Here is a 25,785-nt window from a genome sequence, read left to right as displayed (position 1 = left end):
CAGGATTTGAACCCTGATGTGTTAAGAATACCATTGACCTCCTAACCATCCCACACATTGATCGGCTAGATGATAATTTTTACGGGACGAGACTTGGAATGGACATTTCTTAATAAAACTGTAAAACGGGCTATTTTATTGTTCCAAGCCTTTTACTGACAGAGATGCCAATAAAATATACCTGATCAGCGTTATCTCTCTGCTCCCGCCATTGGCAACCGCGAAACCACCCAACCCACCCCCGCCACATTTTCACGCCGCGGCGGCCATCCATGGCCGCCTCTGCTTCCTTCCGCTTCCTCTCCCCTCCAGCACCGAACCCGCATGATAGGATACACCCTTCACTCCTCGCATGCCCGACGCGCCGGCGCAGGCTCCGGGCCACCCGCTGCTCGTCCACGCCGCAACCGCCGCCATCGCCGCGGCTCGAGTTCCCCCTCCTCCCATTCCAGCCCGCAGAGGTACCATTTCTGAAGAACACCAAAAGGCGGATCGCCTTTCTGTTCATTTAGCTGGGATAGCGTTAGATGAAATCTGATGATAATGATAAATCACAGTCGAATGGTTGGTTGGAGGGCAAGTCGAATTGGTTTGGGTCTTGGCAACCAATTCTTCTTTGGTGCGTTGGGGTGGGTTTCCAGAACCACAATTGGCTGTTTGAACATAACAAATTAGTTGAATCGGCCAAAATAGGGATTCTGGGTCTGTTTGATTTTTTTTTCTGCTAATGCGTTTCATCACCTTCAGGCTTGTACAGCCAGAGTCTAGATGGGCATTGGCTTGTTGAAGGGAGACGTGTTTTCTTGCAAAAATTCTACTTACAGGGGCTAATGTACCTTACAGACGATTGTTATAGCAATCAGCATTTGCAAGTTGCAACAATGCCATTAGTCATGACTTTTGCCTGAGTAAATTGTTGGTGAGGTTATCACATCGCCATGATTTATTTTCCTCATGCTGCCTTCGCAACAAGTAATTGAAGAATTCTCATTTTTTTAGCCAACTTCTGGAATTAATTTTGGACTCACATATTTTATCTGCATCGTTTCTAGTCATCGAGATCGCCTCAGTATTTATTTCTCTGCAAAGCTATAAAATTGCTAGGAATTCTAAAAAATTATAGCAATTCGATGGTACTAAGATAATGAAAATATTATAGGTGTTGATTCCATCTGAATGCAAGACCCTGCACTTATATGAAGCAAGGTATCTAGCATTGCTAGAAGAGGTAATTACCATTGGCTCAATTGATTGCTTTATGCTACTTTTGGCATCCCACTATTGTTTTTCTCGATTGGCATAATCTAGCTTCCTTGCTACACAAAAAATATTGTTCATCACACATTTGTAGATTTATCATGTAAATGGTCTCTTATGTTACGACTCTCACCTTCCTAGAGTTAAGAGAGGTTTGACCATGATGGTTCATTAGGGAAATGTATTGTTTAGCCCTAGGCATGCTTGTGTACAAATCACAGTCTGTGTGGTATCCCAGTAAAAATTGCACAATCATGTTGCTAATAAGAATCCTAGCTTACCTTTTTACTACAAATTTCATGTTATTTCATTTAAATAGGAAAAAAGCCCATTTTTGATCCTCCATTGTTGCAAACTTTAATCTTTGGTCCCTCAACTCTATATCAATTAAATTTCTTTCCGAGGTGTAAAAAAAGTTTGGATTTGGTCCCTTGCCCCACTAGAAGTGATTTCGACGATTATGTGGTTGCATTTTGCACAAGTGACAACCTAGTCATAATTTCTTTTATAGACAAACCCGAAAAGAGAAAATAAGAAAAAGAAGTCAAGAAAGAAAATGCGAAAATTTTAGGAAACTCAGCTAATTCAATGAAAATATAAGGAAACCGGAAAAAAGATCTCACATATTTTAAAAATATTATGAAAACTTAGGAAAAATGATTCTTATCTATTTTTGGAATAATAGGGAAAAAAACGAGAATTTGAAAAATGAGTCAAGTTTCAAAACTGTTGAAAGGGGAAACCTTTTTTTGAAATCCATGCCTTTTCTACAATATTATAAATTTCATTATTTTAAAACTCATTTCATATTTCATAAATTTCCTATAATATTTATGTTTTTCTTTATGAGGTCTGCTCCCCGCTTCCAACTCTTGTTTCCGAAGGGACTTGTATGTGTGGTAAACTACCACCAGACCATCACAAAATTGCTTTGAATGTGGCAAGGGAATAAACCTAGACCAAACTTATTTGATGAGTTGAGCGACCAAACGTAGGCTTCATAAATAGTCGAGGGTAAAAATTAGACCATTTTGGTTTAAATGAAATGTTCAATGCCACGCCTCTTAGAAGTGGAATTCTCAAAATATTGGATGAAATTTGTGAAATCAACAATTTTCAGTATGGGGCAAGAAAATGTAATCTCAACCGAAAATTTTGGGTAAATATTAAGAACTTCCAAACATGATAGTACTAAAAGAAATAAATGTTAATACTATCACTAATCGGGCTTTGTTGCATTGATGGGGTGTCTTCACACTACTCCGTAGGTCGGGTTCTAGTTAAAAGGTCTACATTTGTTTATTTAATAATTTAAATACCAAAATTTGAATTTGACAACATTGTTTGGACTAATTCTGTGAAAATTTGTAAATTTCATGAACATTGCAAACCTCTGTCAAGCATGAAAATAATCCTAAAAAATGTTGTGCTTATAACTATCTAATGTATCACTTTGGAGAGGTTCATTGCAACTCCTAATCTTCAAATTACTAACTGAATGCTCGTGCATTATCTTTGCCCCAAGTCCTTGGCTCAACTGCTGCACTGGGCCAAACATCGTTGGACCAAATGCAAATTTCCCATACAGAGATAGAGCAAGACTCAAGGGTTTGTCACGGACTTATCCCAGGGATGTTGCACCTACACTTAGGACAAATTACCCTGGCAGTGGTCTTGGAAGGGGCAACAACTTCCATAGGGAACTATGCACCTTTGAAGTCGTTGACTTGGAAATTGTCTACAACGCAATGATAGGCTGCATACTTGAGCTATTCATGGCTGGACCCGCACACTCAGGACTCCATCTCTGGGAACGGGCACTCTAGCGGTGTGTACTCGACCGACTCGACTTATCGGGCCCAATTCTTGGGCTCCTATCCGAGATTCTCGGCCAATAAAATCTGGAAGGCGCATGAAGAGCCAAAGTGTAAGCTCTTCTCCTGGCTCCTCCTCCACAACAGGATCCTCACGGCTGATCGATTGGCCACGCGCGGCTGGCTGCATGACCCTGTCTGCCAACTTTGCCTTAGTGCCTTTGAGATCGTGGACCATCTCTGTATTGTTAGGAATAAGCAACTTGTATTCCCATGAGGCCATAAAGCGGAAGAATGAGAAGACATATGAAAAGAAGCTCCAGAGTCCAGAACCCATGGGGATGTACCTGACTGTGTAGAGGGCGGGTGCTCAGTGCGGGAAGCATCAGTCACAGAACCAGTAGTACCCGTCGAGGAAGAACCTGAAGCCGCGAGCAGACGCTTAAGTCTCAGAATATCCTGCTCGGTCAAAGCAATGGCTGAAGCTGGCGAGGGAGATGACGCAGTCCCTGATGATCGCGCCTTGCGCAGGTGTTTCCGCTTGGTGTAGCACTGGGACTCAATATGACCATCATTCTTGCAGTAGTCACAATGTGAACGGGGGCGACCTGAGCCTCCAGAAGGAGTGGGCAAGAGCGGCGGAGCACTCGAGCGAGAATGGGGCGGTGCAGCAGGTGGAGTGGAAGAAACCCGAGTAGCGAGCACAGAGGGAACCTCCAGCAAACCAGCACCACGTAGGCGAGTCTCCTCAGCACGAATCTCTGAAAGCGCCTCCATGAGAGAAATACGGCCACGAGCAAGCAACTGAGCACGCCGGGGCTCAAACTCCTTACGGAGCCGAGACAGGAACTCGTAGACGCGATGAAACTCCAAATCGGCCTGGACAGCCTGGCAGCAGGGACAAGTACGACAACCAGCACTGCGGAGAGAATCAAGCTGGCGCCAGATAGCAGAACTCTGTGCATAAAAGTCATCAACAGTAGAGTCACCCTGCTGAAGAGCATGCTCCTGACGAACCACAAAAAGGTATAAGGCATCACCAGAGGGCTCATAGCGCTGACGAAGACAGGTCCACATCTGGAAGACAGTAGGAAAACCCAGAAACTCAGAAGCAAACTGAGGCAGAACACTAGCAGTGAGAACAGCTGCAGCACGAGCATCATCATCAAGCCACTGGGTGTAAACAGACAAAGCACCATGATACGTCTGAAGAGCCTCCTCATAAGCCAAAGCCCTCTCATCATAGGCACGATCAGCAGCCTCATCAGCAATCTTAGCCGCATCCTTGGCGGCCTGATTAGCATCCGTAGGAAGAACCAGTGGAGTCGGCGGAGTAGGGGCCACCGGAGGAACCGGACGTGGCGGACAGCAGACCTCGCCAGAAAGAACACCCCAGAGACGGATGCCACGCATGTGAATGCGCATGAAGCCAGCGAACTCGGTGTAGTTAGTACCATCGAAGATCACCGGACAGCGAGGAACAGCGACAAAGCCCGATGCAGCAGACATTTTTTTGTTTTTTTTGTTTTTTTTTTGTTTTTTGTTTTTGCAAAGATCGAAAGCAGCAGAAACCGGACGAGACCAGCGGCTGGCTGCGTCGATCAGGGGCAGCTGGGAGCTGCGCCGAGCGGGACGGGCTGGGCCCCTGGAGATCGGCAGGGCGGGAGCAGGCCGAGCGAGGCGGGAGCAGGGGCCGAGCGAGGCGCCTGGAGAACGGCGAGCGGGAGTTCGGCGCCGAGCAGGACCAGCGGGCGCCTGGAGATCGAGCGGGAGAAGCAGCGCCTGGCGGGATCGGCGGCACCCAGCGGGCGGCGGGAGCGGCGTCTAGCGTGGGGGGGGCGCCTGGCGGCCGGCGGGGACGGGCTGGAGGGGCACCGGGCGGCCGGCGGAGGCGAAGAAAAATCGCGGCGGCGGCAGGGACGGGATCGAGCACGAGTTGCGCGTGCGAAAAAGAGACCTAAAGCTCTAATACCATGTTAGGAATAAGCAACTTGTATTCCCATGAGGCCATAGGCCGATATATATACATGTACAGGTGTGGTACATATGCAGGAAACCCCTTATACTACGGGATAAATACAAAGGGGTATACATGACTTATATTATAACTCTAACATGTATGAGCTGTCTATTCACTTCTGCAGTCAGTCGCCTTGTGTGGTCCTGGGTGGAAGAGCCGTTGGCTTTCGGTCTGACGGCCGCTTTCCCCTCAATTGACGCCTGGTGGGATGGGAGCCTCAAGGACAACGACAACACTCTGAGAAGGCAACGCAGTGGCATCCTCATTTACATACTGTGGAATGCCTGGAAGGAGAGGAACCATCGCATCTTCGAAGGCACGAGACTGACTTACTTCAAGGTGGCCCATCTGGCCTACGAGGAAATTTCGCAGCGTAAGCTGGCCTTCCAGCCATGAGTGATTCCAATTCATGAGTAGTTAGCATGGGGCTTTGACTGGGATCCTTGGGATCTTGGGGTTTCCGGCATGTCCCCTTTTAAAACATGCCACCTTGTAAATATTTCCCCCTTCTTAATGAAAAGGCGGCACACTTGCTGGTTGCTCAAAAAAACCCCCCAAATTATACCTACATGATGATGAAGCTACTGGGACCGAACAACAGTATCACAGTGCGGGGCTCCCTCAAACACTCAATTGAGTGCGACCGCTTCAACTACGAGATGACCATTTACGTCCCAGTCCTCGATGCGCAAGCACCCATTATTATCCAAATTACGTGCTAATTTTGCACCGTTGTTAGTTACATTGCAAAAAATAACGTGACATTTCAGACGCTACGAGTACCCTTGTTGTAATTGATCTTATCCAGAACTTAGGGGGGCGAACCTTGGTATATCGTGTCTTCTTTTCAACTTGTGTTCTAGATCCCATGTTGGATTGATGTTATGTTCCCTTGACTACTAATCTACATACTAGCTCTCGCACCAATCCTAGGACCCGATGAAAATCCCTCGACAGACAGGGCTAGAACTACATCGGTAGGTCGTAAGGCTCGATGGCGGACATTGATTTTGTCGCAAGCTACGCAAGGGACCCATGGATGAATAGAGGGCGCGAGGTGTCCGCAATGCATAATGGAAATCGCATTTACCCAGGGCGTGCAAATTGCATGCCACACTTTGTTCCCGCCATTCTGTCGCAATCCTGACCTTGCCATTTGATGACTAGATTCTAGCAAAGATGCTAAACTCGTCTACGAAGATGAGAAGCAAAGATCAAGCAAGCACTCAAGTCCATTGACCAAAAACCTAATGCATCGATGAAATGATCATGGGGCTAGAACTTTCAAATGAACCTGCAATTTTTATCACTGGTGATCAGGATGGGAATGGGCCGACCCGGCCCTAGTGGCCTCAGGGCCAACATAAGAGGCCACGGGCGACCCATATCATGAATAGTAGTGGCCTCGTTGGCCCGATGGGTATTTTGGGTCGACCCAATATTAGTGATGTGTGTTGCTTTTTTTGTGATGTGTTGATAGCTAAAATCCTAATAGTAACTAGGAATAGAAGACAAAATTATATGGAGATTCAAGTGGTCTAGTTGCTGCATCCGCATTGTACATGCATACATTCGTAGACCATAGTTAGCTTGTGTGTTTCTTTCCAGGCATTGTACAGAGATGCATCTGTGCGGGTGAATTGTGTTTAGCCATCGGATGCCACTAGTACTACTAGTTGACATTAGACTGATGCTCTACCTACTAGTCTCAACTTTGCACTAGAGAGCTGGACGGGGCACGGGAGGACAAGCTGACGGTGGGCCGGATGACGAGCTGGACATGACTGGGACGGTGAGCCAGAGGCAGCAGCACCGGCACGGCAGAGATCGGCGAGGGCGATGATTAGGACATAGCTGCCGTGACATACGAGACCACGAGGTGGGCCGATCCCGCTGACCCAACGGGTCATTTGGTGTCGGCTCTACCGACCCAAAAAAATTTGAGGCCGACCCACATGACCCATCGGTCTCGAATTTTCAGGCCGGGTCAGCGACCCAGCGGGCCGACCCGGTCCATTCCCATCTTGAACTGGTGAATATAGAGATAAGGACTATGTTGGCCAAGTTTCACCAATATTGGAAGAAATTTGGTGGGGTTTTACACATAGTGATCATATGGAGCCAAAATTTGTGATAGATGCTAGTAGTGTTTTCAATATGCAATTGGACTTGAGACTTTGACCACATGTGTAGATAAGGATGATGAACAATATGTCCAACTGGCAAGAGGTTTGGAAGCATCAAGATGTGGGGTCCAATGCATTGATCATATAGGTCCAAATGAGTTTGACCAAGAGATAAAGATGAAACGCAATGCCATTTGACCCAATATTAGTGTAATAAGCGTCCCCATAATTTTCCAGGATTTATTGAGATGCAGAAGTATATTAGGGGATCATTGGCCATATGTAGGCAAGTAATTATTTTTAATCTTCAAATATTGCATTGGACATGGCAATATTTCCACATAAGTCTAAAATATACCAAGGGGAGCTTTGACACATCTGTAAAGCTGTTGCCTTGTGACCATGAAGGTCACGGGTCCGAGTCCTGGAAATAGCCTCTTGAAGAAATGTAGGGAAAGGCTGCGTATGAAAGAGTGGTCGGACCCTTCCCCGCCCCCTGCGGAAGTGGGCCAGGGGTTAAAACACTCTCGTCACTCCACGAAGTCACGGCGAGGCAGTTTACCTAGGTTCGGGCCATCGGCGTCAGTGTAATACCCTACTCCTGTTGTATGTTTCTTTGCTTGTGTATCAGAAGAGAGAAGGGGTCGCTACTTACAACCAGCACAGTGAGCTCCCTATGTTTTCTAGTTCTTCTTTTTCACGTTGAGGGAGTCCTGGACTAGGGGGTCCTCGGGTTGCCGACCTATCTCTTATGGGCCGGACAGGTGGGCTGCTCTGCGACTACTACAAGGCCGAGCTATAAGGCGACTCCATATCCGGACAGGAAACCTATGGAGCCTTGGTGTGTCCTCCAAGTCAAGATGATAGAATCAACATGTTTATTCCTTCATTGTAACCGACCATGTGTAACCCTAGTACCCCTGGTGTATATAAACCAGAGGGTTTAGTCCGTAGAGGCTAGAAGAACAACCATCATCCTACTCATCTAGGGCTTAGTTCATCTGATCTCGTGGTAGATCAACTCTGTAATCATCCTATACACTTCGATATAATCAAGCAGGACGTAGGGTTTTACCTCTTCGAGAGGGCCCGAACCTGGGTAAACATCGTCTCCTTTGTCCCTTGTTCCCCATTGATCCAAGATCCACAACTGGGTACCCCCTACCCGAGATCTGCCGGTTTTGACACCAACGTTGGTGCTTTCATTGAGAGTTCCACTGTTGGGTCGCTGAAGGGTCAATGGCTCGCCTAGTCATTAATAATGGCATCCGCGCCGGGGACATCTTCGTTCCCGGCCAGATCTTTGCGTTCGGCAGCATTGTGCTGCACGCCGATCCAACCGGCCGCCTCGGCCAGATCGAAAGTTTTGCCCCTGATTAGGAGATCAGGTTTGGGAACCTAGAGTTCGTCGCCGACTCCTGGGGAGATCTTATCTTGACGAGGTCTTCAGCTCCCCTTGAAGAGCTTGGCAATGCCAACGCCTTAACACCGGGAGCGATAAACCCCGCTACCCTGGATCCGGCCTTAAAGCTCGACCTCGTCGTTACGTCCGGACTAGCTCTGGCCGAACACTGCCCGGGCGTGACTTCGAACACCCCCTGAGCAGCGATACTGCGGGTCGACCCCGAGTACTCCAGGAGCATGGAACCGACAGATCTTTCATCGTTAAATGAGTTTAGATCGGATCCAGGCCATGGGAATATCCGACGGCCCATCCTCGGTCTATGATCAGATTGGGCTTAAACCTGATAACAGGGAAATTTACGTCCCACCGGTCACACACCTCGTCGCCACCATCGAGGATTTGGCTGAAGGCTCACAGTCACCGGAGCTAAAAACGGATTATGTCGGGATTTCCGATCATTTGGTCCAGGCCTCCAGCTCGGAATCCGATGTTCGTCTTGGAAGGAGCCCGAAATCAAGCCATGACTCGAAACTCGATCTCGAGTCCGCGCAACAGTACCCGGTTGACAGTCTGGGTTCCGAGCCTGGTGCGCCGGATGTCGCGATGGCGCAGGACACCGCCGCCGAAGCCCCGGACCCGCAACCCTTGGGGATACAAAGTTTTCCCCCCCACGTTGAGTATTCCCCAAGTAACTAGGGGAAGCCCGACATATGAGATCTAATGTACATGAAGCAAAAGCCTAGAGAGACGGTCCATCACTTCTGGGCCAGATTCCTCCTAGTCAAGAGTAGAATGGCGGACTGCGACGACCAAGAAATCACAGCGACCTTTCGCATAACTGCCAGGGCAAAGGAATCTTAAATGCCCTCGCCCGTCGCCACGTTCAAAGCTTCGCCGAACTATCGGATCTGGTAGCCGATAAGAAGAATAAAACCCTCTCAGGATCCCGAACAGTCCTCGATGAGCTACTGGACAAGCCATGTCCCGTACACTCGGTCCTGTTGAACACAGACCCAACGCACAACCTTCGAGCTTGTTGGGTGGTCAGGCAAGTCACAAAGAGTGGAGAGGCTATTCTTGGAATATCACTCTCCAGCAAACGGTCAGCAACACCCCCAGACAATGATATGGATATCCCGACGATCTACGAGATGTTTTCCTCAAAGAATCAAAGGAAGAGAGCCCTTCGAGAGCTCGGTCAAATCCACCAGGTGACAGCCGCAAATTCATGGGCAGACACACCAATCACTTTCGACGAGGAGGACGAGCTAAGAACCCGCCCCGTCCGAGCACCCGCCGCCCTAGTCCTCGATCCCATAGTGGATGGCTTCAGACTAAACAAGGTGCTAATGGACGGAGGTAGCGGTTTAAACCTCATTTATGAGGATACCCTTGACAAAATGCAATTCAACAGATCTAGTGTCGAACCAAGTTACACTACCTTTAAAGGAATTATCCCCAGCAGAGTGGCACGCTGCTTCGGACGAGTCACTCTCGACGTAGTATTCGACACTCCCAAGAACTACAGATCCGAAGAACTACTTTTCCACATTGTGCCCTTCCATAGCGGTTACCACGCCTGATTGGGGCGTGACGCATTCGCAAGGTTTCAGGCTATACCACATTACGGGTATATGAAGCTCAAAATGCCAGGGCCCAATGGTGTGATCACAATTGCAAGCGATCCAGATAGAGCTCTTCGAGCCGAAAACAAAACAACATCACTTGCCCTCGAGGCACTATCCGAGGCTCTCGCAGCCGAGGAATTAACCACATTGCGCTCAATAGTGGATAGGGATGATGTAATCCTCAGTAAAAGGCCCAAATCCACATCCTTCAAACCAGCGGACAAAATCATCAAATTCCAAGTGCATCCAACGGACCCCAACAAAATAGCGTCCATTGGAGCTCAGCTGGACCCCGCAGTTGAGGAGGCGCTGTGCACGTTCTTGCGCGGAAATTGGGACATATTTGCCTGACACCCATCAGATATGCCAGGAATCCCACGAAGACTAGCGGAGCATAGCTTGAACATTATCAAGGGCTTCAAGCCAGTCAAACAGGCGCTTCGCCGATTTTCCGAACCCAAGCGTCAAGCTATGGGGGAAGAATTAGCAAAATTACTCGAATACGGATTTATCCGAGAAATCAAACACCCCGAGTGGTCGGCAAATCTGGTCATGGTGCCCAAAAAGGATAAATCCTGGCGGTTGTGCGTCGATTTCAAAGACCTAAATAAGGCCTGCCCTAATGATCCCTTCCCTTTCCCCCACATAGACCAGATCATCGACGCGACCGCCGGACACACCTCACTGTGCTTCCTCGACGCCTACTCCGGATACCATCAAATCAAAATGAAGGAATCCGACCAAGCCGCAACCGCCTTCATCACCCCCTACGGGTCATTCTGCTTCAACACAATGTCCTTCGGGTTAAAAAATGCAGGCGCCGCATACGAGCGCATGATTCAAACATGCCTAGAAAATCAAATCGGCAAAACAGTCGAGGCATACGTCGATGACGTGGTCATTAAGACTAAACACGTAAGCCAGTTGGTGGACGACCTCCGCCAAACCTTTGATAATCTGCGAGCTTACGATATACAGCTCAATCCGGACAAATGCGTCTTCGGAGTTCCCGCCGGCAAACTACTTGGATTTATTGTCTCCCATAGAGGAATAGAGGCCAATTCGGCTGAAAGCCGAGCCCTATCCCAACTAGCGATCCCTACGGAGCTGAAGCATGTCCAAAAACTGGCAGGCTGCATGGCGGCCCTGAGCCGCTTTATCTCCCGCCTTGGCAGAAAGGCACTGCCACTCTACAGACTGCTCAAACGGACCAAAAACTTCGAGCGGACTGATGAAGCAACTACCGCACTAGAAGAAATAAAAACGTTATTGGCCGGCAATCCTATACTCGCAGCACCCGGCATAGGTGAACCCATGCTGTTGTACATCGTGGCCACAAATCAAGTTGTGAGTGTGGTTCTCGTGGTAGAACGAGAATCGGAGGGCCACAAATTCCGGGTGCAGAAGCCAGTCTACTACGTATCATAAGTACTCACACCATGCAAATCTCGATATCCTCATTACCAGAAGATAGCCTATACAATTTTTATGGCATCCCGAAAGCTCCGACACTACTTTCAAGAGTGTTCGGTCACTGTGGCATCTGAAGTACCGCTGAACGACATTATCAACAACAGGGCGCCATCGGCCGCATTGCCAAATGGGCCGTAGAGCTCCTTCCTTTCGAAATCATGTACAAACCACGCCGAGCTATTAAATCTCAGGTGCTGGCCGACTTTCTCGCCGAATGGCAGAAGCCGAGCTCCCCAGGGAATATAGTACATATTCACATTGGACAATGTACTTTGACGGCTCCAAGATGTTAGCCGGACTGGGGGCTGGGGTGATCCTTACATCTCCCATTGGCGACAATATCCGGTATGTACTACAAATTATGTATACGGATTCCAACAACGTGGCCGAATATGAGGCTCTGTTGCATGGCCTTCGAATGGCAACGTCAATGGGCGTACAACGACTCGAGGTGCAGGGAGATTCTAACCTCGCCATCTCCCAAGTCAACGGCGAATTGGACGCCAAAGACCCAAAGATGGCGGCATATCGGAATGCCGTCCTTAAAATATCAGCCCGGTTTGAAGGGTTAGAATTTCACCATGTCTCCAGAGACAGCAATCAATCTGCTGACGTCCTCGCTCGCATGGGCGCCAAGTGTGACCCAGTCCCTAAAAACACCTTCTTGGAACGGCTTTTCAAGCCATCCGTGGTGTGGCAAGACAAGGGCAAGGAAGCGGGAGCCACCGGCCCAGAACAGATCGTCCCTCCTGACATCTAGCCAGACGAAGAAATCATCGGAGGCTCGGCACTCGAAGAAACACCTTCGGCGCACGAAGTCATGGCTGTAATCGCGCCATGGACCGAGCCCTTCCTTGCCTATCTTCTTCGACAAGAGCTCCCCGATGACCAGACCGAGGCATGACGCATAATTCGGCGTTCTAAGGCTTATAAGGTCCACGAGGGTGAACTGTACAAGAAAAGCACTACCGGAGTCCTCCAGAGATGCATATGTGAAGAAGAGGGGCAACAACTTTTGGCCGAGATACATGCTGGCATGGGCGTTCACCATGCGGCAGCTCGGGTCCTGGTAAGCAAGGCCTTCCGAGCAGCGTTTTTCTGGCCCACCGCTCGTGCTGACACAAACACACTAGTCCAACATTGCGTTGGATGCCAGCCTTTTGCAAATCAAAGCCACATGCCCCCCACGGCTCTCTGGACAATACCGATTACCTGGCCTTTTGTGCTCTAGGGGCTGGACATGGTCGGACCACTTAAAGGGGGGACCTAGAAGAAGAAATACCTTACTGGTCATGGTTGACAAATTCACTAAATGGATTGAGGCAAAACCAGTAACTTTAGCTAAGTCCGGACCGGTCTTCGACTTTATATCCGGCGTGGTCCACCATTACGGTGTCCCCCACAGTATAATAACGGACAATGGATCCAATTTCACAGCCCAGGAGGTAAAGGACTGGTGCGCTAACATGGGCATCAAGCTCGATTACGCTTCGGTATATCACCCACAGACCAACAGACAGGTCGAACGGGCCAATGGACTATTCATGAGCGGCATAAAGCCTCGTCTGGTCCGTTCCTGAAAGAATCCGATTGCCACTGGGTGGAGGAGCTTGACTCTGTATTATGGGGATTGCGCACCACCCCTAACCGATCAACGGGATACACGCCGTTCTTCATGGTGTACGGCGCAGAAGCAGTCCTACCCTGCGACCTCATTCATGACGTGCCAAGAGTGCGCATGTACGAAGAAAAGGAAGCCGAGTTAGATCGGCAGGACGCCCTGGACACCCCGGAAGGAGAGCGCGACATAGCTCGGCCCGCTCTACGTTCTATCAACAGCAGGCCCGACGCTACCAGAGTAGGGAGGTTCGGGCGAAGGCATACAACGTAGGCGTACTCGTCCTACGTCTCCCTGAGAAGCAGAAGAATAAGCTCTCGCCCAAGTGGGAGGGTCCCTTCATAATCGATGAAGTGCTAGCTGGGGGAGCATATCGTCTCCGCAACCCAGCAGACAATCGCCTCGAACCAAACCCATGGAACGCAGCTCGGCTTCGACGCTTGTACGGCTAGTCCGGTGTCGCCACTCAACTAGCCTTTCTTTTGTTAGACTATTTCTTTTCTTTTTACTTTTTGAGTGTGGATAACACCTCCCAGGCTGTGTTCGGCTAAACCGAACTATGTTAAGTTTACTTGGGCATACATCTTTAAATGTACGGTTATACCTGGGGGCTTCTTTAACGAAGCCAATTAATATATCTTTTGTGCATTTATTCGCCTTTGTCGTGTTTGCACCCTTGCAATGTCGTTTTTAAGCCATCATATGAATCGATTTGAGTTAAGTTTTGGCCAAGCTGGGTTGCTTCGCTCCTATGCTTACCCTCTGTGTTCCCGATTATTCGGCTAGAGGGTAAAGTGAGCACCTCTGCGATTGTTACGACCGGATTACCCAGATACGAACCTCAGACGGGTGAAGCCGAAAGCTAGCGTTCTTAAGAACATAATTGGTCAGCTACGAGGGAAGCGAAAATTAGTGGTGATCATCACCAAACACCCGGATTTATTTTCCCGGAGTAACCATCATCCGCTTACTACGGCGGTCTTGTTAAAACGCCTATGGTCAACATAACAACCCAAAGAAAGGAACCCTTGGAGGAACTATTTTCTTTGGAAGATGTTTCTTACGTTAAACAGTAATATAACATAACTCCCTGTGCGCGTTCTGTCTGTTCGTACCAAATGGCCGGATTGCTTGGTTCTCCGAAGTGATTTTCTGTTCCAACAGGTCACACAGTTCGGAACACTCCCTGGCCAATGGCGGGGGAGGTTGAAGCCGATGGCCGGTTAAGACAACGTTTACAACACGGACGGAGATTGTTTGATGTAAAGTACATAGAAACATAGAATCAAACACCCTGCTTCTGGTCGAGACTATCTATTATAGTATCCAGGGCGCAGTCTTCTTGAGATAACCGAGCGGCTGGCATCACTTGGTCATACACCAAATGAAGTGGCACTTCCCGCCTATCGGGCCTTGCCGGCCCGACCCGAGCTAAATGATTCGGGTCCAGCTTGGTAAAGCGGGTCTTAACCATTGCCCATGCCTCCCGTGCTCCTTCTTGGCAAGCCGACATCTTCCAAAGCTTGAAACGACGCCGAGCTCCTTTAAATCGATTGGCCAGTTCGACCATCCCTTCTGGAGGCGTCTCGTTTGGCCATAGCGCCTTGGTCATGCTCCTCATAGCTTTTCGAGCTCGTTCGTGCACGATGGACAGTTCCTTTAGCAGGTTCCCCCCGAACGAGCCAGCCTCTTCTTCGAGACGCCCGGTCAGGAGATCTGATAAGAGATGGGGCAGGTTTTTTTACATTGACATCATACGCATGCTTTGCATGATCACAAGTTGAAATTTCACTTACCAAACATGCCGCATTTCAATCTCTGCTTCTCCTCGAGGGTTTGTGCCAGCTGGGATTTTAATGCTCTATTTCTCCGGCCTGTCGCTGATTTTCCGCTTTAAGCTTGTTTTTATCCTCATGGCTTCGGGACAGTACTCGGTAGCCGGCTTCGTGTTGTGATTCGGCGTACCTTTGGGCCTCCTTAGCCGCTTTCAAGTCTTTCTCCAGTTGGCCTATGGACTCGGCTGCTACAAGGCAATCTTTTGCCACAAAAGACGCCCTAAAAAATTCTTATGCATGGTAAAACTTTCTACTCAACATGTGCTTCCCGGGTGAACTTCTTGACCTCCTCCAGTTCGGCCTGTGCAGCCGCCAACTGTGTTTGGTTCAGCTCAAGGTCCTCGGTCAGTTTGTTGTTTTGTTCCTTCAAGGCCTGCACCATGTCACAACATATGCATATTAAGACCCTTAGCTCGGCCGTACCGCCCAACTTAAGGCTCGGAGGCTACTGGGTCAGGATTTATGTTCGGTTATCAAAACCAATCACAAACCTGCATATTGGTCGACAGTAGATGGGCGATTCCTTCAAGTCGATCGGGCGGCTCCGAGGTAGGCGTCCACCGAACTAAGTGCATTGAACTCCTGTTCGGAAAACACTGGATGACGCAGTGACTCCTTCCATCGTCGGTGATTCATCACACTCTCGACTTCGGAATTGGTAACCGAGACATCCCCAGGATCCTCCAGAGGCTGGTCTGCGGCAGGAGCCTCCGTGTTGACCCCGGCCCGTGCCAAAGATCTCAGTCCGGGATTACCCCCTGGCGCTTCCTTGACGTCTTCGGACGATAGTGGCGGTACACACTTTCTGCAGGTCTCGGCAAAAATTATTAGTATTCGCATTGGCCACATTAATGGCCGAACTATAAGCTCAAACAAATACCTACTGGTCGGGGGTGCGGTCAATGTAGCTCCTGTGGCCGCTTTGCGCTTGGAAGCTCCGCCGTTGGTTGGTGCCGACATAGTCGACGCCGCTCTCATCGGTGTTCGGCGACCCTTTGGAGTAGAAGTTAGCATACTCGGAATGGCGCGAGGCAAACGCCCTTTTCGAGAAGAGGCCTTCTTGCTACTTACATCGGAAGAAGGGAGGGTCCCAGGGTGATCGGCTATAAGGGCCACCTTAGAGCCATCGAGATTCCTTTTAAAAGATCCCATCCTCAAAATTGATTGACGTCTCTGGATCGTCATGGAATCCTGGGTCATCATCACGGGAATGGCTCTCTGGTTGTGGAGAAGGGCAGCTGATGGTCTCGACCAAGTGCCTCCAATGCTGTTCGGAAAAATGGAAGATCCGATCATTAGATACAGATGTAATGTCCGGACTACGAAAATGAAAGTTGAACTTACCCATTCAATGGGGTTATAACTCGAATAGCCACCCCTGTTTCTTAGACGAGCAAACTCTTCTTCTCCGTTGAAGAGATCGGCCAGTATAGCTGCCATTGCTGCCTGGTTGTCAGGCCCCTTCCGTTTGTAACGGGCCGCGTCGCTTGTTCCATTATAACACCACAGGGGATGCATCCTTTGTTGAAGGGGTTGCACGCATCGAGTAATGGTGGCAGCCATCACATCAATGATGGTTAACTTGCTGCGGGCTAACAACCTCACCTTGGTGGCCAGGCGCTGCACTTCGTCACTTTTTTCTTGAGAAGGGCTTTTTGGCCGCTAATTGAACCGCTTCTTTAAAGGAGCGTCCGAGTATTCGGGCAGCCCCCTCCGAACTGGCTCGAATAGGGGAATGTCTTCAGTATAAAACCATTCCGAGGTGCACTCTTCGGAGTCCTTCGGGGTCCCGACGGGATACCCTGTCCCGGCTATGCGCCATACTTCGTCTCCGCCTACTTCCCAGATTGTCCCTCCTTGGGTGCGAGGGACGAGGCGGAAATACTTTCTCCATTGTCCAAAATGGGCCTCACAACCCAGAAACATCTCGCAAAGAGCAACGAAGCCCAAGATATGCAGAATGGATCCAGGGGTGAGGTGATGGAGTTGGATTCCGTAAAACTCTAGCAGGCCCCTCAGGAAAGGATGGATTAGGAAGCCCAAGCCTCGTAAGAGGAAGGGCACGAAACATACCCTCTCTTCTTTGCATGGAGCAGGGAAGTTCTCTGCGTGAGCTTCACCGTTCGCGGAAGTTAATCCGGGGCGGGTAGATGTGAGATCTGAAGCGGGAAGATATCCCTCCGTCTCAAGTCTGCTTAAATGAAGGTGGGAGACTGAACAGCTTGCCCAGTCACCCGGGAGGGGGCCATGGGGGCGTGAGGAGGAGCTTGGGGCGCCCGCCATTTTTTCTCCACATTTTTTTGGTTTTTCGGCTTCTAGATTTGGGGGATGGAATGGGCTCTCTGTCATGCTCTTGGCCTATTTAATAGGTGCTTCCTCCTTGTTTTCATAAGGGGCGTTTCTGTAAAAGACTACTAGACCATCCGCCTCCTTCTGGCGCACGGAAATCGAGGGGTGTAATTAACCCTGAATGCAAAGATTGGTATGGTGGGCCCAACGGCGTTTCGACAAGTCATGAGATCATCAGCAGCTGAACTATGGACATCCGAACATTGAGGGGGTGAAGAACTCATCTCGCAAGCCGGAGACTTCGGACGTGCAGAGCTACCAGAAATCACGAATACCGGCGTTGGAGTCTAGTTCGGGGGCTACTGAGGGAGTCCTAGACTAGGGGGTCCTTGGGCTGCCGGCCTATCTCTTATGGGCCGGACAGGTGGGCTGCTCTGTGACTACTACAAGGCCGAGCTATAAGGCGATTCCGTATCTGGACAGGAAACCTATGGAGCCTTGGTGTGTCCTCAAAGTCATGATGATAGAATCAGCATGTTTATTCCTTCATTGTAACCGACCATGTGTAACCCTAGTACCCCTGGTGTCTATATAAACCAGAGGGTTTAGTCCGTAGAGGCTAGAAGAACAACCATCATCCTACTCATCTAGGGTTTAGTTCATCTGATCTCGTGGTAAATCGACTCTGTAATCATCCTATACACTTCAATATAATCAAGCAGGACATAGGGTTTTAACTCTTCGAGAGGGCCCGAACCTGGGTAAACATCGTCTCCTTCGTTCCTTGTTCCCCATTGATCCAAGATCCACAGCTTGGGACCCCCTACCCGAGATCCGCCGGTTTTGACACCGACACACGTCCCTGGACGGAACCGCCCAACTCCCTTTTATAGTCTCCAGGGGAGTCGCTGGTGTCCATGGTTGTGCCCATCCACGATGGGTTGACCTTCATCGCCCATCATCCATGTGGTTTCCTCCATGACGTCTCGGAATGGGCCGTAGTGGGTAGAGGCCTCCTGAGCTGTCGTATCACCATGTTATGACTGTACCTGGGCCTCCAACGTCATCCGATTCAACGGGCGTGCCATCCTTGCCTATATTTTAAGTGCAACCGAAGCACTTCTCATTCGTCCCATCTGGCCTACAATAGGCCGACCGGACGAGGCCAAAAGCGGAGCCGCGTCGCAGTCGTCACCATCGTCCCTCCCATTCAGGTCGTCATGATCGTGGAGGCCCGCCAAGGGCCACACGCCCAATCCGGGAGCCCATGGGGGAAGGGGAGCAATAACAGAGGGAATGCTTTAGGTTCTCAGTGCTCGGGACCTCCTCAAGCATTGGACTCGTGGCAGCCCCTAACCACGCCAAGCGGCTCACATGGCTGGGCCACAAGCATGACCTGTCCCGTCAATCCGTGGGACCTCCGTCTCCCGCATTGCTGACAGTTGCCCCTGGTCCTGCCAGCTGGCAAGGACCCCGAAGGGGTATGGCAGATGAATGGGAGTTATTTATTTTGACAGCTAGCTTACCTTATGGACAATCGTGCTTTTAATGCGATCCTAAATAGTATATTGTTTCTGAAATACAGCTAATCAAATATTATTTTTATGACGATTCCGTAAGGTATTTATTTCACGCTTTTAAAGAGAGCCTAAATAGTATATACACCCTTATTTACTGTGAAGTAAAAAGTCTATCACCCTTATGTGGTGAGGTATGACCTACTATGTTCAGTAAGGTAGTTTGACTCTCCACCCTTGGATCATAAAAAACGAACGACTCACAAGAAACCATGTATATCGTGAAAATTGTAGATTTTTTTTAACGAGTCTTGGCTTGATATCCTACAAAACTCTAGTTAGTAAATGAGTGCTGAGGACAGTACAAAGGGAATTCTGACTCATTGTTCATACACAAGAACTACATATTGTTGTCACCCTTGAATCCTAACAGGTCTTCTGATGTCTGTCAATCCTCACTCAACAGGCTTTGTATAAGAGGCAAAATTCTCTTGTACACTTTGTCCTTGATCCAGTTTTATCAAGCTCTTCCAAGGATTCGTTTGCTGTAAGATATGGTTGTTTGGTGCAGATAGAAAGTGTGAGTTCTTGTCCTTCCTGTGAAGTATTTCTATATTTCATTGTCAGGGTTCTTGTTAGGATTGTTCACCTTTTCTACTCAATGATTTATCTCTAGTATAGGTTCAAAAGCTGGATTTTGGAGCATTAGTGTCAATTAGAGGTGTATGCCGTGTGAACATCAAGAACCTTCTTCAGGTACGCAAGTTCCGGCTCTGGAGTTTGAATTGTTTTATATGTTGATGCTCGTACCATTGTTCAAATACTTGAGAACTTCTATGAATTGTGTGTATAATACCTTCAAAGCTATTGTTCTCATTTTCTATCAAAATGCTGTATTCCCGTTTGATCTATAATACACATATGTGCAGATTTCGTAAGTCCACTTATGGAGTTTTATAGACCGTTGAATGGGGTGGTAGTTCTGAATTCTTTTTGGCACGGCTAAGAAAGAAGAGTCAGAAATAAAGGGATGGCTAGGCACCTAGGCATATGCTCTTTTCATATCCTGAACTTGATCCACTGTTTTATGTAGCTACAGTTCACGGTACCTCTTGTGTTTCACTTCTATTTTAGATGGTCACGTTGTTCCTTGATCCAGATGGAGCCCTATTTGCGTGGTGATGTTTCTCCTATGATGGACAAGTCTTGCGATGGCACCGGATTGGGCCTGAGAATTTCCAGACTAAGAGAGTCCATGTGCAATTTGCACAGCCTACAAATGAAGCTGAAGGTTTAGTAACTATTTTTTGTTCCTTTTGATGATTCGCGTACGTTTGAATATCCTGATGTTCTGACATAAAAACCTCTCGATTTAGGTGCCTGAGGATGAACCGCTGCAAACAAACATCAAGAGCTCTCTAATGTGGTCTGAGAAAGAAACTTTCGAAGGGTACGACGAAGAATTTATCCCTGGGCTCGTAGAACGTCTCTCTTTTGCCGCGTACCAATCAGTTTCAGGTGACAAAAGATCATTCCATCTTCACCTCTGATCACTTCTTGATTACAACTTATGTTTTAAATCTCAATATTACCTGGAATGACCAACTAAGAGATGGTGCAGAGGATGTACGTCAGCTTCATGTAGTCTAATCTAACATCAAAGTCATACACTACAGGTATGTCAGATGCAGAACTTCTTACCCTGCAAAAATACAAGATAAAGGCAATGGATTCAACAGACACTCTGGAAAGAGTAAACAGCGGAATTGAGTATGTAGAACATAATATCGGTATGGTTGCCGCGAGACTGGCAATTCAGAATATATGACCCTCGGATCTTGGTACCGCTTACTCAATCACTTGCATATGCCATCATCATCATCATCGTCATCATCATCAGGGATGTAAATACGTATACTTCTAAGATCTAACTGATGCTCATGATCCACAAAAAATGTAGTTACATTCTCTGACATCAAAAGGTTTCCACTTAATTTGCATCTGTGCTGTATACAAGGAGAGGTTCAAGTAGAACAGCTTGATTATTTTTGATACACTTGATGTACATTCAGAGAGTAAGACGACAGTGCAGACTGAATATACTCTCGCAACTTCATTTCCGAGAACTCACAGCTCTGTTTTCCCACCACCTTTGTATCGGTTCGGTCGTTTGGGCTTTATATATATAAAGTTGGACAAATTCTTGTTTCGAGAGACGCGTTATTCAAACAACTCTTATAACTTTATTCCATGAGATAATTCATACACCTGATTACATCTGGAAAGCCAAAAGGCTACAGGCTCTTGTATGAACTCTAGAATCTAAACTGAAGTGATTCATACAGCTGGTTAATCTGGAACGCCTACAAGGCTACAAGCTCCGGTATGAACCCTAGAATCAAACTCGAAATAATTCATAAAACTGATAAATCTGGAAAGCCTACATACAGGCTAAAAGCTCTGGTACGAACTATGTAAAATCTGAACGGAAGCAATCATCTTGAAAGTAAATAATGGAAGCAAAGATACTATTTCGCCGCTGATTGAGAATCAGCAGCAGGGAATCATGAGCGAGCTAACGGACTAGCATGCTGAGCTGCAAGCCTCCGGCAACGCTTGCATAAGTATCGCCTACTCCCGCGGGGCAATGTCGACGCCGAAGAGGCGGACGAGGGCAATGTCGACGCCGAAGAGGCGGACGAAGCCACGAATCCCATTCCCTTGCTCCGGCATAGCCATGCCCGGAGCGGAGCTGCTGACGTTAGCAGGAGGGGCACGGGATGACGAGCCCGGAGCGGAGCTGCTGATGTTAGCAGGAGGGGCGGAGCTGCTGATGTCAACAGGAAGGGCACATAATGAGGAGCCCGGAGCGGAGCTGCTAATGTTAACAGGAAGGGCACGGGATGAGGAGCCCGGAGCGGAGCTGCTGATGTTAGCAGGAGGGGCGGAGCTGCTAATGTTAGCAGGAAGGGCATGGAATGAGGAGCCCGGAGCGGAGCTGATGATTTTAGCAGGAGGGGCACGGGATGAGGAGCCCGGAGCAGAGCTGGTGATTTTAGCAGGAGGAGCAAGGGATGAGGAGCGGAGCGAAGCTGCTGATGTTAGCAGGAAGGGACAGAATGGGGAGCGCCGAGTGAGCTGGTGATTTAGCAGGAGGGGCACGGGATGAGGAGCCCGGAGCGGAGCTGCTGATGTTAGCAGGAAGGGCACGGAATGAGAGCCCGAGGAGCTGATGATTTTAGCAGGAGGGGCACGAGATGAGGAGCCCGGAATGGAGCTGGTGATTTTAGCAGGAGGAGCATGGGATGAGGAGCCCGGAGCGGAGCTGCTGATGTTAGCGGAAAGAGCACGGAATGTGGAGCCCGGAGTGGAGCTGGTGATTTTAGCAGCAGGGGCACGGAATGAGGAGCCCGAAGCAACAGGGGCACGGGATGAGGAACCAGCATAGGCAGGGGCTGGTCCCGTGGTGTTGCGTTTCATCGGCAAACTGCAATGTGCAGGGGCCGAACGGGTCTTGGGGGTTCGCAGGCCGTGACACCCCCACCGTGGCAGGTTCGACCTGGCGCTCACCGAGCGGCGATATATCGCCTGGGCCATGGAGGCGGATACGGCCTCGATGTCCTGCAGTTCCTCGGCCATCCTGCCCATGTTCCCATGATCGGAAGCAGCAGGGGTAGCCAGAGCTGGTGCAAAGCCCACTGGCGCCCCCGCGCCCGGAGCCGGTGCAAAGATTGCATCATGAGCGTGTGGCCTTTTGATCCCACGTGCGCAGACGCCGTCGGCGCCATGGCCATGGCCATAAGTAGCAGGGGTAGCCGAATCTGTTGCAAAGGCCATAGGCGCCCCGGCCACCGGGGTAATTGGAGCCGGTGCAGAAGTCGCAGCAGGAGGGACTGGCGCAATCGCCACAGCTGCTACCACACGAGGATCCACGATGTTCACAGAGGAGTTGTTGGTCTCAGCGGCGACCTTGTTAGCCGCCTCCTCCTCCTCCTCATCGTCGTCGTCGCTGACGATGATAAGGTTGATGTGGGCCGCTGGCACGTCAGCTGACTCGAGTACATGATATTGGGACGTTACGGGCTCCTTTCCCTTGGGAATCTTGGCCGCGACGCGTCCGGCCGGCTCGTTGGCTTTTTTTGATGAAAATGGGTTCCCCCCAACCTCATTTTTATTAAAACCCGGCTCGCTGGCTTCCCGCTGCATAATTTCCTGCGCGCGCTGCACATACCTGAAAAAGGGAAAATTGCGCGTTAGGCCCAGGTAGCGGCAGATCTCTGGCCGTTTATTGAGTGCTCAAGATTCATCTGCCAGAAAATGTATAAACGTGAATGATTTTTCAGATGAAATACACTGCAATACACTCTGCGTATGTCAGATGATCCCCATACTTTTCGATCAGATGGTACATCACGGTTGCATCCATGCGCTGCCATTCTCTCTCTTCCCTCTCCTAAACAAGCCCATCCATTTATTTTATGTTTGCTAACTTAAATTGTTCATATCTTTTAAACCAATATTCCAATTTCAAAACTTTTTATATATTTGAACTCATGCCGCAAAGACCTTTCAAAGAAGATCGAATTTGAATACATTTTAAATGAATTCAAAAATCATGATACATATTTCACTCGCTTGAAATATTTTGAATAAAATGGTTTCAATCATTTTCACAAGTTGATATTTTAGTTTCATGTTGTTTTCACTATCACAACTTACATTTCACTTTCCACTATCGTGTTTCAAAAAAATCATATCTATTTCAGTTGCACATTTTTGAAAGAACATATTTCACTATTTTAAAATAAACCATCTCACATTTTGAAAAAAATTGATTTCACAAGTTGACATTTCAGATTCATACTGGTTTCCACCTTCAGAACCTACATTTCATTTTTCTCTGGCTTGTTTCACAAAAATCACATATATTTCAATTACACATTTTATAAATAACATGTTTCACACTTTTGAAATAAACTGTTACACATTTTGAAATAATCAGTTTCACAAGTTGCCATTTCACTTCATATTACTTTTAACTTTCAGAACCTACATTTCACTTTGCACTGGGTTATTTCGCAAAAATCACATCTATTTCAATTTCACATTATTGAAATAGCATATTTTACTCTTTTAAAATAAACCATTACACATTTCAAAAATTTCTATTTCACAAGTTGAGATTTAGTTTCACATTTTTTTTCACTTTCAGAAGGTGCATTTCACTTTTCACTCGCTTGTTGCACAAAAATCACATATATTTCAATTGCAAATTTTTGAAATAACATATTTTGCTCTTTTGAAATAAAATCTTTTCCATTTCCAAATAATTAGTTTCACAAGTTAACATTTCAGTTTCATATTTGGGTTAAATAGGTTTATGTGAAAAAAGTTGTTTTCACATATTTCTAGTGAAATAAGTTTGTTTCATATTTTTTTCTAGTGAAATGGGTTTATTTCACATGTGAAATGTGAAACGTCAAAATGTAAATGTGTTTGAAATGTATCCAAAATTGGTCTAGTTCTAAAGTTCTTGATGCCAGGAGTCCGAATATATAAAAAGTTTCACAAACGAGTCTATAGTTTAAAAGATATGGTTGATATAAATTGTCTATGATGAAATGAAGTCTATGGATTTGTTCTGTGGGTGGAGAGAAAGAGGAAAGAGCTGCATGTGTACCTTCCCTCACAAAAAGTGTATTTTAGGCACATAAAGCTGATGCCAATTTGACTAAAAAGAAAGATACAAGAAACATAGTGGTACTATACATCTAGGTGGGTCATACATTTGCATGAATCTCACAAGAAGTGAGTGCTTTGAGATGTACCGACATGTAACGCAACCACATGTAACGCAACCACGCAAAATGACTTTGTGCACATACCTCTTGTAGCACAATTTGTCCAGATTCTCCTCTGACACCTTCAGCCCGTACGCCGTGTCCAAGATCTCCACCGTCCGAGCCCTAAGACCCTGACCGCACGGTGTGGTTCGTAACAAGGTTTCGGTGGGGACCAGTTGGGCCCCGCCGTCCTTCTCGGCCACCCTTGGCTTCTTACCCCTCACTTGCTGCAGAAGCGTCGGCTGGCCAGAGGCGGTGTTCACACCTTGATGCGGCGCCGACGACTCCACGGGGCCAGCGTGACCACCGTCTCCTCGGCCCAGACGCGGCGAAAAGCGACGGGAGAGAGGAGTAGGTCCCGCCGACGGCCTTCCTTGATTTACGTGGCCGCGGTGTGATGACGGGCTTCTGTGGTTGAAGATTCCATAGGATTTGCTCTGCCCACGATCGCAGGTCGGTGAGGGAAGCTTTCCGGGGACCATCAAATGCAAAGGGGGTGGAGGTGGGGGGTTCTCCTGTGGAGAGAGCAGCCTTGTGGAGGGGTTAGCAAATTCTGTTGTGTGACGAGAGCCTCGTGGTTCTAGTTAAGTAGGCGTGCGGCCTGGGTAGGTTTTTTCCTTTCCTCTTTTACACAAAAAGGCTCCTCCCTGGCCCCACGAAAAGAAATGCACCCTCGGGCGCAGTAGGCTGACATTAACTTTATATGTGCTGGAGTTTTGTCGATTCTATGGAGTAAGGAAAGAAACACCCCCGGCATTCCTGGGTCAATCTTCATAATTGCGCAGTTTATAGATGACGTCCGTTTCGTTTGGAGCATTTCAATTGTTAACTCCTTCCGCTTTTGCACAATAGCACCCCTTCCCTACCCGTTTTTTGTTGATGTTTCAGTCAGATTTTGTTGAGGTTTAAATTAGTTTTCAAAAAAAAAATTAAGATGAGGTTTGACACACACTCATGTAA

General features: G+C 48.2%; 2 protein-coding genes across 2 annotated transcripts; one reads left to right on the top strand and one right to left on the bottom strand.

The window, feature by feature from the left end:
- The first annotated feature begins 186 nt into the window (after positions 1-186).
- On the top strand, positions 187-21,191 carry LOC123096370 (uncharacterized). The gene is made up of 7 exons (XM_044518092.1): positions 187-461; positions 1,160-1,228; positions 19,449-19,562; positions 19,664-19,738; positions 20,142-20,273; positions 20,359-20,500; positions 20,659-21,191. The coding sequence occupies exons 1-7, from the start codon at positions 273-275 to the stop codon at positions 20,808-20,810; spliced, it is 873 nt and encodes a 290-aa protein (XP_044374027.1). The 5' UTR covers positions 187-272; the 3' UTR covers positions 20,811-21,191.
- On the bottom strand, positions 21,152-23,196 carry LOC123096369 (mucin-5AC). Its single transcript, XM_044518091.1, has one exon. It carries the CDS (start codon positions 23,186-23,188, stop codon positions 21,614-21,616), a length of 1,575 nt encoding a protein of 524 aa, XP_044374026.1. The 5' UTR covers positions 23,189-23,196; the 3' UTR covers positions 21,152-21,613.
- Positions 23,197-25,785: the final 2,589 nt, after the last annotated feature.

The sequence above is a fragment of the Triticum aestivum genome, chromosome 4D, assembly GCF_018294505.1.
Source record: "Triticum aestivum cultivar Chinese Spring chromosome 4D, IWGSC CS RefSeq v2.1, whole genome shotgun sequence".
Classification (NCBI taxonomy): domain Eukaryota; kingdom Viridiplantae; phylum Streptophyta; class Magnoliopsida; order Poales; family Poaceae; genus Triticum; species Triticum aestivum.
This window is presented reverse-complemented; position numbering and strand designations above follow the sequence as displayed.